Source organism: Fukomys damarensis, unplaced genomic scaffold, assembly GCF_012274545.1.
Source record: "Fukomys damarensis isolate Sample0158 unplaced genomic scaffold, DMR_v1.0_HiC HiC_scaffold_26, whole genome shotgun sequence".
In the NCBI taxonomy this organism is placed as follows: Eukaryota; Metazoa; Chordata; class Mammalia; order Rodentia; family Bathyergidae; genus Fukomys; species Fukomys damarensis.
In genome coordinates, this window is record NW_022900938.1 from 26,130,596 (window position 1) to 26,144,477 (window position 13,882).

General features: G+C 42.4%; 1 protein-coding gene across 4 annotated transcripts in view; it reads right to left on the reverse strand.

Annotated features, from left to right (window-relative positions):
- The window catches only part of Nostrin (nitric oxide synthase trafficking), a 59,086-nt gene extending 54,205 nt beyond the window's left edge, over positions 1-4,881 (reverse strand). For 2 of the 4 annotated variants that reach the window (XM_033756263.1, XM_033756262.1), the window contains exon 1: positions 4,614-4,861. In XM_033756263.1, the coding sequence (XP_033612154.1) occupies positions 4,614-4,640 (27 nt within the window). In that variant the 5' untranslated portion in view covers positions 4,641-4,861. Of the gene's footprint in view, positions 1-4,613 lie in introns of all 4 variants that reach the window. The other 2 variants (XM_019204958.2, XM_033756264.1) reach the window with 2 other exon arrangements.
- Between the last annotated feature and the right edge of the window lie 9,001 nt (positions 4,882-13,882).

Genomic DNA, 13,882 nt, shown 5'->3' on the forward strand with positions numbered 1-13,882 from the left:
ATGTGGTGTCTTGACTTTGGCTCCTCTGGTCTCATCTCACCTCCTCTTCCCCCCACACTGATCAACCAGAGAGGACTCTGAAAGGGCTGTGTGGAACACAATTGGGGAATCACTAAAATTCAGTCACCTTATTAGGACCAAATTGTTGACAATAACCTCATTAGCTAGGGGCAGAAATGTGACTAGAAATGTTAGGTAAATAAATAAACTAGAGAATCTATCAGAAGCAAATACTTTAATGAATGGCTAACCAGTATCAGCATGCTGATTTTACTCAGCGTGCTGCTAACCTGTAATGAGCAGAACAGATATAGCTGCTTTACTTCTTCCTTCTCTTCTTTTCCTCCCCCTTCTCCTTCTTTTGCTTTCTTTCTCTTTCTCCTTTTTAGTGTTTTGAGATAGAATCTCACCGTGGTGTTCTTTTCCTACACATTCAGCTTTTAAATATCTCATCCCCTGCCAAATATTCATTCGGGGGGGGGGAATCTAATATTGATTTTACATCTCCATATGAATTTACATAAACATGTTGCAACTTTCCAGGACCATTAGTTACCAGGAAAACATGATGAGTTTTTTCCCCTACAAAGGAAAATTTCAGGCTGGTTATAGATTATATGGGACTTTGCTGAACCCCTTAAATATTCCCTCACATAGACAACTGAGCTACACAGACATTTCCTATTCAGCCAGGAAGAAAATCTTCTTGCCCAGCACTTGTAAGCAAATTTTGTTGTGTAAATATTGTCATTATAAAAAAAAAAAAACAGTAATCTAGGCAATGAGCACACTAAATAACTAAACAGATGACTTGTAAACAATATAAATAGCCTAGCTGCTCTTTCTGACTTTCCACAGTTTCAATGATCATGAAGGTTAAATCCAGATATTTCAGAAAAATCTGTTTTTATTCTAACTGCTAGGATGAGACTATGGAAACTGTTTGTTTTGGACAGTGGTAATCCTCAGAGTGTTAAAGAGGGCATGCTATCCCATTTAAGCTTCAGTAAGCTGTAACTGGATACTTTTCCTGTGCCAGACACAGTGCTACTGATTTCTTGTGAATTCTGATTCATAGGAGGTGGCTCAAAGCACCATCCCTCTGAGTAAAGAGTTAGCAGTACTTATTTGTCATCTGTGTGATATTTGGAATCCCCGGCAGGCTGTCATAGATTATGAGATAGAGAACCTGGAGAAGATGGGCAAGTGCATTCTGCCTTCCTCTCATTGTATAGATGAGAAATCAGAGGTGTAAGACACACGGAGCGGCATAGGACAGGTCTCTTTCGTGCACCCTGGGAAGGGCTGGGAGCCACACGACCGCCACCCAGGCTGAACCTGCCTTCTCCGTCTCTACAGCGGGTCAGAATTCCTTGGGGGCCACAGACCATTGCATGACATCTCCTGAGCTAGTGCCAGTCATACCTGCTGACCAGGCTGAAATGCCAAGATAGGAAGCAAGGCTGGCCTGTGAACCAGGTCTCCAACTGAGCAGCAGTCTGGTGATATTTCAAGAGCTGATGCCCCGAGAGAAGGGCTGTATGGAGCCCAGAGGCTTCCGCTGACGGTCCCTACCTGGTTACTGAAAGAATGCAAAAAAACCAAGAACTTGGCCACCGATCCACACTCCCCACTGGCTTCTGTGGTGATACTGCACGGAAAAGTGAGCCTTTCCTCTCCTCTCCCTTCCTTCTTCCTGCCTTAACTCCCTCCCTCCCTTCCATTCTTCCTTCCTGCCATTTTTTCTTCCTCCTCTCCTCCTTCTCCTTCTTCCTCTTCCTCTTCCTCCTCCTTCTCTTCTCTCTCTCTCTGTCTCTCTTCTCTCTCTTCCTCTCCCTGCTCTCCTCCCCTCTCCCTCCCTTCCCATAATTGGATTCTTTCATCTGCATGTAATTTGATCCTGCTTATTTCCTTGCACATGGACTAGAGGATGATTTCCTTTGTCATATTTTTTGGTTTAGAAGCTAAGCTAACAAGCATCAAGGCCCAGAGCCAGTTTCTTTCCTTTGTAAAAACAGAACTATTTTTGAAAACCAAAAAAAAAGAAAAGAAAAAAAATCTTTAAATAAGTTTTGATGCTCTCAGACCAGTTAAAAGCCTTACACAATATTTAGGCAATTTTTGTTCTACCATCGTGACAGTAATTTGAAAGTAGATGCTGACCCAGCTTTTGAGGTTGAAGCATGACCTAAAGGCAATTTTTAAACTGTTTTGTACCAGGGCCTGCTTTAGTAGTTTGGTGAAATCTATTTTACTTAGAATAATATTTTTAAATGTATAATACAAAATAACCACAGGATTATAAAAGAAACTGTACCGATATTTATTTATACAAATATTTTAAAATTGTGAGATACTGTGTGCTTTTTATTAACATACTAAATAACAAGTCTTAAGAATTATCAACATTTCTGAGACTGAGAATAAATAATATTTCTAGATATCAGTAGCAACCCTAATATCCTATAAAATAGGCCTGCTTTTAATTGGTTGTGCGGCCACAGAGGCTGCTAGTAGTACTGAGGTTTGCTGCCTGCATTCAGAATTGAAAGAATTAGTGCAAATAGAGATGTTTTCCCCTTAAATTCATGTCATCCACTGAGACCCATATACAATCTGCTGGTGCTGACCAAGATAAGAGTTATAGCTAAGTTAAAGTGATGAGTTCTGCTCTGTGCAACCCTAGGGACTGACAGGCAAGGACAATTTGCAGGTGGTTAAACCTTCTGGTTTTTTATAATCACTTCAGGGTTTTGTGAAGCATGCACTTGCAATCCATTCCCTTGTTTTATTATGTTCCTAAGTAAGGTTCCTCATCTTCATAGAGCATTGTTCCTCAAGTACACGCTGGGATTGTATCAGGAAGTCAACTCGAGCACTTTATGGAGATGAAACAATTGCAAATAAATATTCTGTGGCTTTAGAGGGTCTGGAAACCCAGGCTGAGGGATATCCACCTCTTCTTGGCTCCGAGACAACTTTGGTGGCAATAGGCCCATAGAGATGACCTTTAGAGTTGTGGACAAGGACAAGAGTCCTTGGGACAATGGCTCAGAGTGATACAAAGAACTGTTCTGCACCCAGGGAGTGGAGACAGAGGCAGAGTGGATGTGATGGGCTGTCTCAGGGCTGCTTAGAGAAAACATTTCTCCCAGGTCCTGACCTAAATACAGACTTTGCTGCCTACAGAAAAGATGTTAGGCCTTCAGGTTCTTCTTTTTCTTCTTTAAAAACTTAATTAAACCTGGCCTCCGTTTCCTTCTCTATTATCTATTACACCCTTCTCTTTGGCATTGACTTTCTTCTTTGGGGATTATCGGTGCCAAAGTTTTGCCTTCATTAATCCCACGGCTGTCCCATCCAACCCTACCGTGCAATTCAAAAACGTCATCAGGTCTCAATTTGAGACGAGAGGGTTTAACAGTCCACAGTGGAAGCAAACTCAAGGAGAGAAAAACAAACAAATAAATAATAAAAGGCTTCTTTAAAAAAGTATCAATAATTGCCACTGAAAAAGAGATTAAAACCTAGGTAAAAAAAAAAGAGGAAAGTTTCACTCTATAAAACAGACACTGCACCATCTGGCAACAATACCATTAGAATTTGTTTTTACATGAAGTACATCTTACTCTTGTGTTTAGAAAAGTAAAATTAGGCAGAGCTGGCCACCCCGTTATCATTATTAATCTTACTATTCATTTATGAATTCAATTCACTTATATGATCTGATTCTTGAACTCATTGTTATGGACTAGCAGCCTGTGATTTCCTTACCCTTAGATGAACAGAAAGGAAACCAACAGTACTCTGCTGATCTTTTTCTTTATGGCTTTATTACAGACCTCATTTATCCATCTCCCTAGCATTTGTTTCTTTTTAAGTAAAACATGTGAAAGATTACTAGAATCTCTAGCTTCCAAGGTCACCAGTTTTAGCTTTTCAGCACTCTTTTTTAGGATAAAACATGGACAATCCTCAATCTTTGAAATAAAGACATCTTTCCTTCATTTTAGCTACTTCTTATCTCCTAAGTCCTCTCTCCACCTCTGTTGCTAACGACCTCACGGTGTATTTGGATTTCTGGACGATCTGTTTTTGTTGCTCCCTGGACAGGAGCAGACCTGCTGGGAGCCAGAATACAAACCCCGCGCAGGTTGAACAGAGTGAGGAGTCTGTCCTTCCTCCTTCAGGGCTCGGGATCCTTGACTCTAGATAGTACGGAAAACACAAAGACCCTCCTCCCTGGCTTCAATCACAGCGACAAAAATTGGCTGCAGACGCTGTGTGTTTCTGTATGTACTTCACACTTCATGGCAGCACTGTTGGTGTGCTCCTTAAGACTGCTTTCCAACAGCTACCATCTGGATCCAAATGTGACGGAATACACACACTCCAACCTTCTCTACACATGAGAATGAAAGAGAGCAACTACTGCCACCTCTTAGAAAGGTCCCTGTGCCAAATCGAACCAAAGGAAAACCGCAGACTTTTGTACCACAGCCAATGTCTAAACATGCTTGTTTTCCGGGCGTCTCAAATTTCTGAAGCTAAAGCCATTAGTATAGAAATTTTCCCCATCCACCACGGGCACACAGCACCCCTGAGCTACTCACCGCACAATCTGCTAGTGGGTCCCTCATGTCCAAGGGCTTTTCACTTTTGTCCTTTCACCTACTCTCCAGCACTTGGACGTTGCAGTCAGGGCTGGGTGTGTCCTGGACTTCCGGGATTCAAAGGACCAAGAGTACGTCAGTCCCTGTCAAACACACCAAGGAGGAAGTCTCAGCCCTGGATTTTCATCCAGTTTATTTCCTGAAAAAGCAAAGAACAGCTCTGGGTCAAGACGGCCAGTGTGAGTTGGTGAGAGAGACATCAGCCAACACCCAGCGAGCAGGACACTGTGTCCCCAAGGGTGGCCTTGAGGGGAGGGCTGGCAGCTGTAAAATATTCCCATAGTTCTGCTGCCCAGGATGGTGATAAGGGTCTCACGTTCTCTCATCTTGCTGTACAAGTCATGTTTTTCGTTCTCTGTAGGTTATGCTGTCTTTAAGATTAGCCTCCCTTGCTGGTTTCCATAAGGAACGCCATCCTGTCCCACTATTCCATAAGGAATAGCGCAAGCTTCACTCTTGCAGGTGGATGGGACAACTATACCCCACTCCTCCCCAGCACCTCTCCATAGACTTTCTTTTATGCCTGGACTTGCTAGATTAAAATACCTCCACCTTGCATTAGTGTCCCCCTTGCAGACTGTTTAAGGGCAGCAGGATGTCCTGGCTGAATGCAGATTGACAATTAGAACCATTTATTCAGCTTTCCAAAGAGGACAGAAAGAGAATTGTTTCTTTTATCTCTTGTTGCAACTACACCATGTAACAACAGAAAACCCAGTGGCTTCAAATGACACAGAATATATTCAACCCCAAATCTGTAGTTAGCTGGTGGTTCTTCAGCCGGACTTATTTATGTAAAAGCAGGACATGGCACAGCTCTTTGCCACTGGGTGGATGGGCAGCTAATCTGGACTATGTTGGGCAGGTAGCTGGATGTGGGTGGACTATGGACTGAGGCAATTTTCCACCAGCCGGTAGCCTAGCCCTGCTGTTCCCAAAGCTCATCAGAGGAGCCCAGAGAGTGAGTGGAAGAGCTTGAGATTTCCTGAGGTGCAGACCTGGAACCGATACACCACAGCATTAGCCACCACAGGCCAGCCCACATTCCAGAGGGTGGAGCTAAATGTCGCACTGCAAAGGCATAGGTATAGAGAGGGCCGAGAATTAGTTTTTATTCAATCTACCACAGTGGCCAGTCAATATTTGCTCTTAAGTGACATGAGAGAGAAAGGAGAAAGCACAGGAGTGGCTGCTCTGTCTTCCTCCCCCGCTCCCACACAGTCCCAGAGTTCACAGGCTTTGGACTTCAGCAGAGATTGGGCTTTGCATGACACATAAGAGGAGCTAAATTCCTGAGAGGTTCTAGATGTAGACCTGGAAGAGGACCATTTCCCCTCTATCCACGCAGGCCCCCTAACAAGCCCTGCCACAGGACACAGTGGAGAACTCCCCTCCTGGAAGGCAGAGCCCAGCAGGGCTGACTAAGGGTGTCACTGGCAGCTGGCACCAAGGCTGGTGAGTCACCTTGACAAGGTAGCCAGGGCAGGTCGAAGTGAGTAAATGTGTCCCCGGGCCTCCCTCAGTCCCAACCTCCTGGAATGACCTTGGGAGGAGACGGAGGAGGAGGCTGAGCTCTACTGTGAGTCAGAGGCTTTGGAATTCACCCCATCATCACCTCATCTTTACCCATAGGTGGAGAACTAAACTTACAGTGCAGCATCTCTACAAAGAAGACATACCATCCCCTTTTTCTGAAAAACTTAGTGCCCAAGCATATTTTTGAGCTCTCTGCCCACAAATTTGTCTCTACGTGTAAGAGCCTGACCAACACTCATTCTCTGGCTTCTTCCTAGCCCAGCCTCCAGGGTGACTTCCTGTTTGCCTTCTCAGATCCCAACCTCCCAGCCTCAGTCCAGTCTTTGCTCCCATTGACCTTCCAGGCAGGGTCTCTCTGCAGAAATAAAACCTGGAACGGATTATCTTTGCTTCTGGCCTGGGAGCTGCTCCACTGAACTCCACCTCCCACATATTGTGCTGCCTCCAGGGGGAGTTGACAGCATTTGTAGATCACTATTAATTACTCATAAAACAAATGGTGGGTGTTGCTAAGTTAGTAAGAAATAGGAGCCTACACGTGAATAGAAACTAAGGGCAACTTCAATAAAATGCATCCTATGTGTTAGCTTCCTGTCCCTGTGACAAAATACCTGAGAAAAATACTTTAAAAGAAGAAATGTGGAAAAACTGGCTTTCCACAGGCTGAAGATTGAAACTACACCCATATCTTTCACCATGGACTAACCTAAATTGAAATGAATCAAAGATCTAAATATTAAAACAGACACACTAGATCTGCTGGAAGAGAGAACAGGTAGAATGCTTGAGGACATAGGAATAGACAAAGGCTTTATGAACAGAACCCAGACCACAACAGAAATACTACAAAGAATCAACAACTGGGGCTTCTCTTATTAAAAAGCTTTTGCACAGCAAGAGAAACAACCAACAGGGTGAAGAGACAACTCACAGAGTGGGAAAATATTCTTTTACCAGTTATTCATCAAAGGACTAGTATCTAGAATATATAAAGAACTCAAAAAAATTAGACCCCCCCCCAAATTTAAAGACCCAATCCAAAAATGAGCACCTGAAATGAAAAGACACTTATCAGATAAGGAAGTAGAAACAACAAATAAATATATGAAAAAATGTTCAACATCATTAGTCATTCAAGAGATGTAAATTAAAACAACACTGAGATTCCAACTCAGCCCAGAAAGAAAAATCAACCAATCACAAATGCTGAAGGGTCTGTGGGGAAAAAGGAACCCTTCTTCACTGCTGGTGGGAGTGTAGACTGGTACAACCACTGTGGATATCAGTGTGGAGATTCCTCAAAAAACTGAAACTAGAGGTTCCATTTGACCCAGCTATTCCTCTTGGTTTCTTCCTGAAATAATGAAAAGCATCATACCACAGCAATATAGGCACACCCATGTTTACAGTGGCACAGTTTGTAATAGCTAAATCTTGGAAACAGCTCAAATGTCCACCAACTGACAAATAGATAGGGAAGATGTGTTTTTTATACAATGAAGCACTACACTACTCTGCCATAAAGAAGGATGAGCTTTAGACCTTTATAGCTAAATGGATGGACACTGAGACCATATTCTTAAGTGAAATAAATCAGACACTCATGTTTAAGTACTGCATTGTTTCTGCATTGTGAGAAACTGAAAGTGAGCATAAGAACAAACATGTATAATAGATATTGGGAAATGGGAAGCAAATGTTCACATGGGCAGGGGAGCAATGGAGGAGGAGGGGAGAAAGGAAGGAAGGGACAAGAAAAACAGCGAAAGTAAAAAGAAAGAATGAAACAAAGCTTTTGTACATAGTGAGGAGAGGGGGCATCAGGGAGGTGGGCATGGGAAAAAAAGGAACAGGATGTACAATATATAGGTATAAATTCCCTATGAAGAGTGTTACCATTATGTACACCTAAAATGTACTGATACATGTGCTATTAAAAAAGAAGAAATGTTTATTTGGCTCAGTTTTAGATATTTCAGCTCATAAAGCCGGGCGTGGTGGCACACGCCTGTAATTCCAGCACTCAGGAGGCCAAGGCAGGAGGATGGCTGTGAGTTCGAGACCAGCCTGGGCTACATAGTGAGTTCCAGGTCAGTCTCAACTGCATAGTGAGACCTTGTCTCAAAAAAACAAGCAAAAAAAAAAAAAAACCGAAATTTCAGCTCATGTTTGGTTGGCTTTGTTGTGCCAAGGCAGAAGACCATGGTGGAAGAAAATTGTTTAACTTCATGGTGGCAGCTGGGCAGGGTTGGGGGAGGCACAAGATAAAATCCCCATGACCTTTCAATGAGATCCCACCCCCCTAAGTTTCTGTTCTCTCCCCATAATGCCCTCAGATCACAAGTCCATCAGCGGAAGAACCCACTGAAGTTAGATCCCTTGTGATCCAGTCACCTGCTGCACTGGGAACCTACGACACATATGTCCAAATCACATGATCTGGGAAGTTTGTAAAGTAGCTAAAACACGCAACAACAATAATAACAAACAATAAACATCTTCAATAGGAACCTAGTTAAACATCTTATGGTAATCTGAGCTCTTAGAGAATTTACCATGTGTCAGGTACTGTTAAAAGCTCCACAAATAGGAATGTTTGAGAGATCATTTGAAGCAGATACATATTATTTCATCCTTGCAGCCCATGTAGGGAAACCAAGGTACAGGACAGTTATCTACTCAGGGTTACACAGTTAGTGTGATCATAGGATTCTTCTGACTTAGGTGCTCCTCTGTTTAATTACTATGCTATACCCACTCAGTCCAGACGAGGGGATACTGAATAGCCAAAGGATGAGGATCTAGTATAAAACACTTAATTGTATGTACTGACTTAGAACAGGTTGTAAAATGACGATGACTCTCATTTGCATCTATATAAGAAAAGAAGAGGGGGTGAAGGGAGGGTGGGGACAAGGGGAAAAAATGAGAACCAAGACCTGTCATGTAAAGGTACAAGATCCCAATAATGAATGTAATTGTACTGTATACCTAAAATGTACCAATAAACTCAATGAGAGAGAGAGAGAGAAAAGAAGCTGGGTATGGTAGTACACGCCTGTAATCCCAGCACTCTGGGAGGTGAAAGCAAGGGGATCTCAAATTCGAGCCCAGCCTGGGCAATTTAGGAAAACCTAAAATAAAAAGTAAATAAATAAGACGAAAATTTAGGAAGACTTTCAAAATTAAAAAAATGACCAGGGGTGTAACTCGTTGGGAAGGCCTTGGGTTCAATCCCCAGTACAGAAAAAAGAAAACCGGAGCACATGTACACTGTTTGCAGTAGAGTACAGCTCTGAAAGTTGAGATTATAGATGATTTCTAGGTCATGCTCTTCTGAACAATTTTAACCTTGAAACAGGTATTATTCTAGAAATCTTTTTAAAACACAAGTAAAAACATTTAAAGGGTGACAATTATGTTCACTTTGCGTTTTTTTTTTTTTTTTTTTTTTTTTCAGATGAGGTCTTACTATGTTGCCCAACTTGCTCTTAAATTGAAGACTGCAGCTCAACACACCCGATTCCCGCAGCAGCTGGGATCCCGGCGTGCTCTCTACCTGGCTGTTAACCAGGAGCTGCTGACAGGAGCCATGGAGCAGTGTGCCTCGTCATTTCCTGCCGCGAGGGCTTTGCAGACGCTATCCCCGCTTCCGGGCTTCTTGCTGCTGGCCTGGTGTACTTTCATCCATCTCTCCATGTGTCATTTTCACCAGAGAACCCTCTCGTCTTTGTACTTCTGCTGTCCATTTCACACTTCTCTCTTGGATGATTTACCCCACTGCGCTGAAATTATTAGTTTGTCATTCTGCCTTCCGCCTAAACGGGATCCTGGATCAAAGTCCTTGGTCAATACATAATTGCTTTTATTCGGCCGAATTAAATGCTGGGAAAAGCAACCCCCCTAGCTCACCCCTCTTCCTTGAGGGGGTGGAGATGTTGCTTAGGGCAGTTCTGCACCCTCAGCGGTCAGGAAGCAGAGTTCAAAACTCGGAGGGCAGATAAGTGTGACCTTCTGGGCAGGAACTGTAAAGTGGGAAATGGCTCGAATGCACTTGGGAAGCTCTGACACTGATTTAAAATGGCCTCGATGAGCAGGAAACTGAGAAAGACTCAGCCAGAATCCCGAGGGGCCACTTAGAGAACTTTCTCGGAGATTTGTTGGTTGAAAGATATAAACAGATGAGGGAAAGAGAGTCTTGGGAGCAAGAATAAAATCAAAGAACACCCTCATATTAAGAATAAGTTTGGGAAAGCTACAACCACAAATGAGCTGAGTTCGGCAAACTTTGCCAAGAAGCACTAAGAGGTTGCTCGCTGTGCTCACAGCGCCATGCTTGCTTACTCGGGGACAGCACAGATCTTCAACTGGGCAGCTGGCCTGTTCCTGCGGATGGCAGCTCAGTGCCTCTGGGGTCCAGAGGCAGGGGGCCTGGAGGGGTGGCTGACTGCTGTGAGGCCACACATAGCAAAGAAGTTTCCTGCCCCGGGAGAAGCCGAAACAAGGGTGCTGACTCTGGATGCATCTTGACATGACACAGATTCCCAAGGCAAGCTGCCACTTCCGGATCTTGGAAGAAACCTAGTCCTTGGCCTGCCGGGGCGACATGGGCACAGCACCCTTATCTGCTGCTATTTCAGCTCCCGAGAGCCCGGACAGTGAGTACCATCTGTGACATCACTTCCACCAGTCACGCTCCGAGGGAAGTGCAGAAGCAATCTCCTCCTGATTAAATTGCTTTTTATTTTTAGTGTGTGCTTGCTGCAGTGATTAGTTTCCTTAATTTCCATATCTCTCCAAGGTTGGAAGATGAATCTCTGAATCCTTGCCTGAATTCACGTATGCTTTTTTAAAAAAAAAACAAAAAATAAAAAACCTTTACCCAAAGCATCAAGACAGAAAAATAAAATCTATTCAAAGTGGAAGCACAAATGCGTATTTTAAACTATAGCAGAACCAGTATGGGCACACACTGAAACTGTGATTGTGAATAGCCAGCTCCTTTGTAGCACCAAAGGTAACTTTTATGTTCTAGTTACATTGCAGCTTTTAAAAATGCATAAAATAAGGATTGTGCCTCCTACCACTTCATAAAAATTACCTCATTTGAAAATCTGAACCCAAATGGTCATAATTAATTTCATATTATAAATATATCTATTTATACATATATGCCTTGTATGCAATGCGCTGGGATTTAATATTCATTATGCATACCCAAGTCTCATATTAATTTAAAAACTCCAGGTGTTAATGAAGAAAAAAGATGAAATCAAGTAGATTAATTTACATAAAACAAATTAGAGTAAATTTGCTTTTCTTCAATAAGCCCTAGGAAATAAAGACTAATGGACAAATAATGAAGTCATCCCCCATCTGTGATCTATGGCTTTGACTTCCAAAATAAAAGAACGAGGACATTTTACAAATTCACATTTGTCCAAATTACAGTATGTCTTCATCTGATCACCTATATTAATATTTACGTGGTATTACGTAAATTCTTCTGCGCTCACCTATGAGCAGATCTCAATTAAACAATACACTGGAGAGTCTTGTATGGCTGTGCTAGTTTCCAGAGCAAGTTAAGGGCTTGGCATTTTTGCATATGTAAATAAAATGCCACCCACAGGATTTATTCGCCTTTTCAACCTGGGTCCCCCTTTCTACTTTACAAATCATTGACTTATACTTATTTTTCATAAATCATTGCCAGGTTCTGGAAATAGAATCTTAGTGAAAAAGGAAAAGGCTTCAGAACGGTTTTTTATTGTGGTTCCTTCTGCAGGAGGAACTGAGGAGCTGGAGTGAGTGTAGAGAGGGGAGAAAATTTTATTTTTCATTCTGTTTTCTTTTGCACATTTGGAATTTTATAGGCCATGCTTTCATCACTGAATAAAAATGTATATAGTAATTATTTTTCAAGCCACTGTACACCTTGAGGATCAAGGGCACACATATATAATGCTTCTTAACCGAGAGCTTAGGTACAGTTGACTCCCTGTGTACTTATTTTATTTTTGCTTTGTTTTGTTTTTGTGGTACCAGGGATCGAACTCAGGTCCTTGAGCTTGCGAAGCAGGCACCGGAACCACTGAGCTAAATCCCCGGTCCTTCTGTGTACTTATTTTTTAAAAAATCTTCCCCTGCTGTCCTCTTACTCCAACTGACTTACTCTGTTTCTTGTATAGTGTTTCTGAAATGGTTCTCCTGAAAAACACCACATCTTTCAGTTTGCCCCTGTGTAGCACTTTACACAACTGACAAGTCGCAGATGTGTATTTGGTCACTAGCTCGGTCAGTGACCCCTTATGGAGCAAACTCTCTCTTCCAGGAAATCTGAAAAGTACAATGATGAACAAGCTCCAGGCTCTTTTCAAGGAGCACAGTTTGAGGAAGCAAGGCTGTATCACATTACAATAGACTTCCTACAAGAAGGCTTACAGAAATGTAATGGGGACTCCGAGGGGGTCCCTACCTCAGTCTGGTTGAGGAGAAAAATCACAATAGAAAATACTGGTGAAAGACAGAGTCACTTACTGATGCTTCAAACACGCATGTTAGCTGCAGTTGCACAACAGAACATGTGTTGGTGCCTCCAGAAAACGACGAATCTCTGGAGAATATCTTGAGCACCAACCCTTTCATGAGACCTTATAGCTGATTAGGCCTGGGAGATTCACAGAGGCCAGATCACGGGAAAACTTGTGTGCCATGTGTGGTTTGTTTTTGTTTTGTTTTTGTACCAGGAATTGAACTCATGACCTTGCGCTTACGAGACAGGCACTGTTGCACTGAGCTAAATCCCCAAACCTGGGTGCCATGTTGCAACTGTAACCCAAAGGTCACTGAAGCCACGCAGAGGCCTTCTCTCCATGCAATATTTTAAGCACATTGATGATACTTAGATTTGCACTTTAGATGGATTACTCTGACAGCTGTATAGAGACTCGGAAGAGGACTGAGAAGCATCAGCAAGAGTGGTAAGCTGTAACCAACAACCAGAAGAAAAATGATGAGGCCTTATCTAACAGGAAGAGAGTTTTAAATTGGAACCAGCAAGGTTTGGTGGTGGGCTGGACTGGGTGTAGGTAATGAAGGTGGGAGGAATTTAAAGGTGGAATTCTCATTTTAAAAAACAGCTGCAAATTTCACTTGGAACATGTATAGGGTCTTGAAAACTATATCAATGTACTAATTCCAAATAATCTCAAAGTTACAGACAAGTTTCAGTTTTAAAGATTTTTTTCTAAGTTGCTAACTTAATGCTCAGTCATTCTGTGTACATTTCCTACTCAGGATGCTCTCCAACAAAATCGTAATACAGCTGTCAAAGACAAGAAATTAAAATTGATTTGTTACCACTATCTAATTGTGGGTTCCACCAATTGTCCTTTGCATTCTCCATGGCAACAGGACCCTGTTCAGGAGCTTGTCTTACATTCAGTTGTCATGTCTCTTTTGTTTCCTTCTCTCTGGCTCGGTTCATCAGACTTTCCTTGACTTTCATGCCACTGACTGATTTGAAGATGACCATTTGGTCCTGGGGAGGTAGCTCAGTGGTAGACAATTTGCCTAGCATGCATTAGACTCTGAGTTCAACTCCTAGAGCTAAATACAAAAGTGAAGATTACCAGCCAATTTTATACATTTTTTTTTTTTTTTTTTTTTTT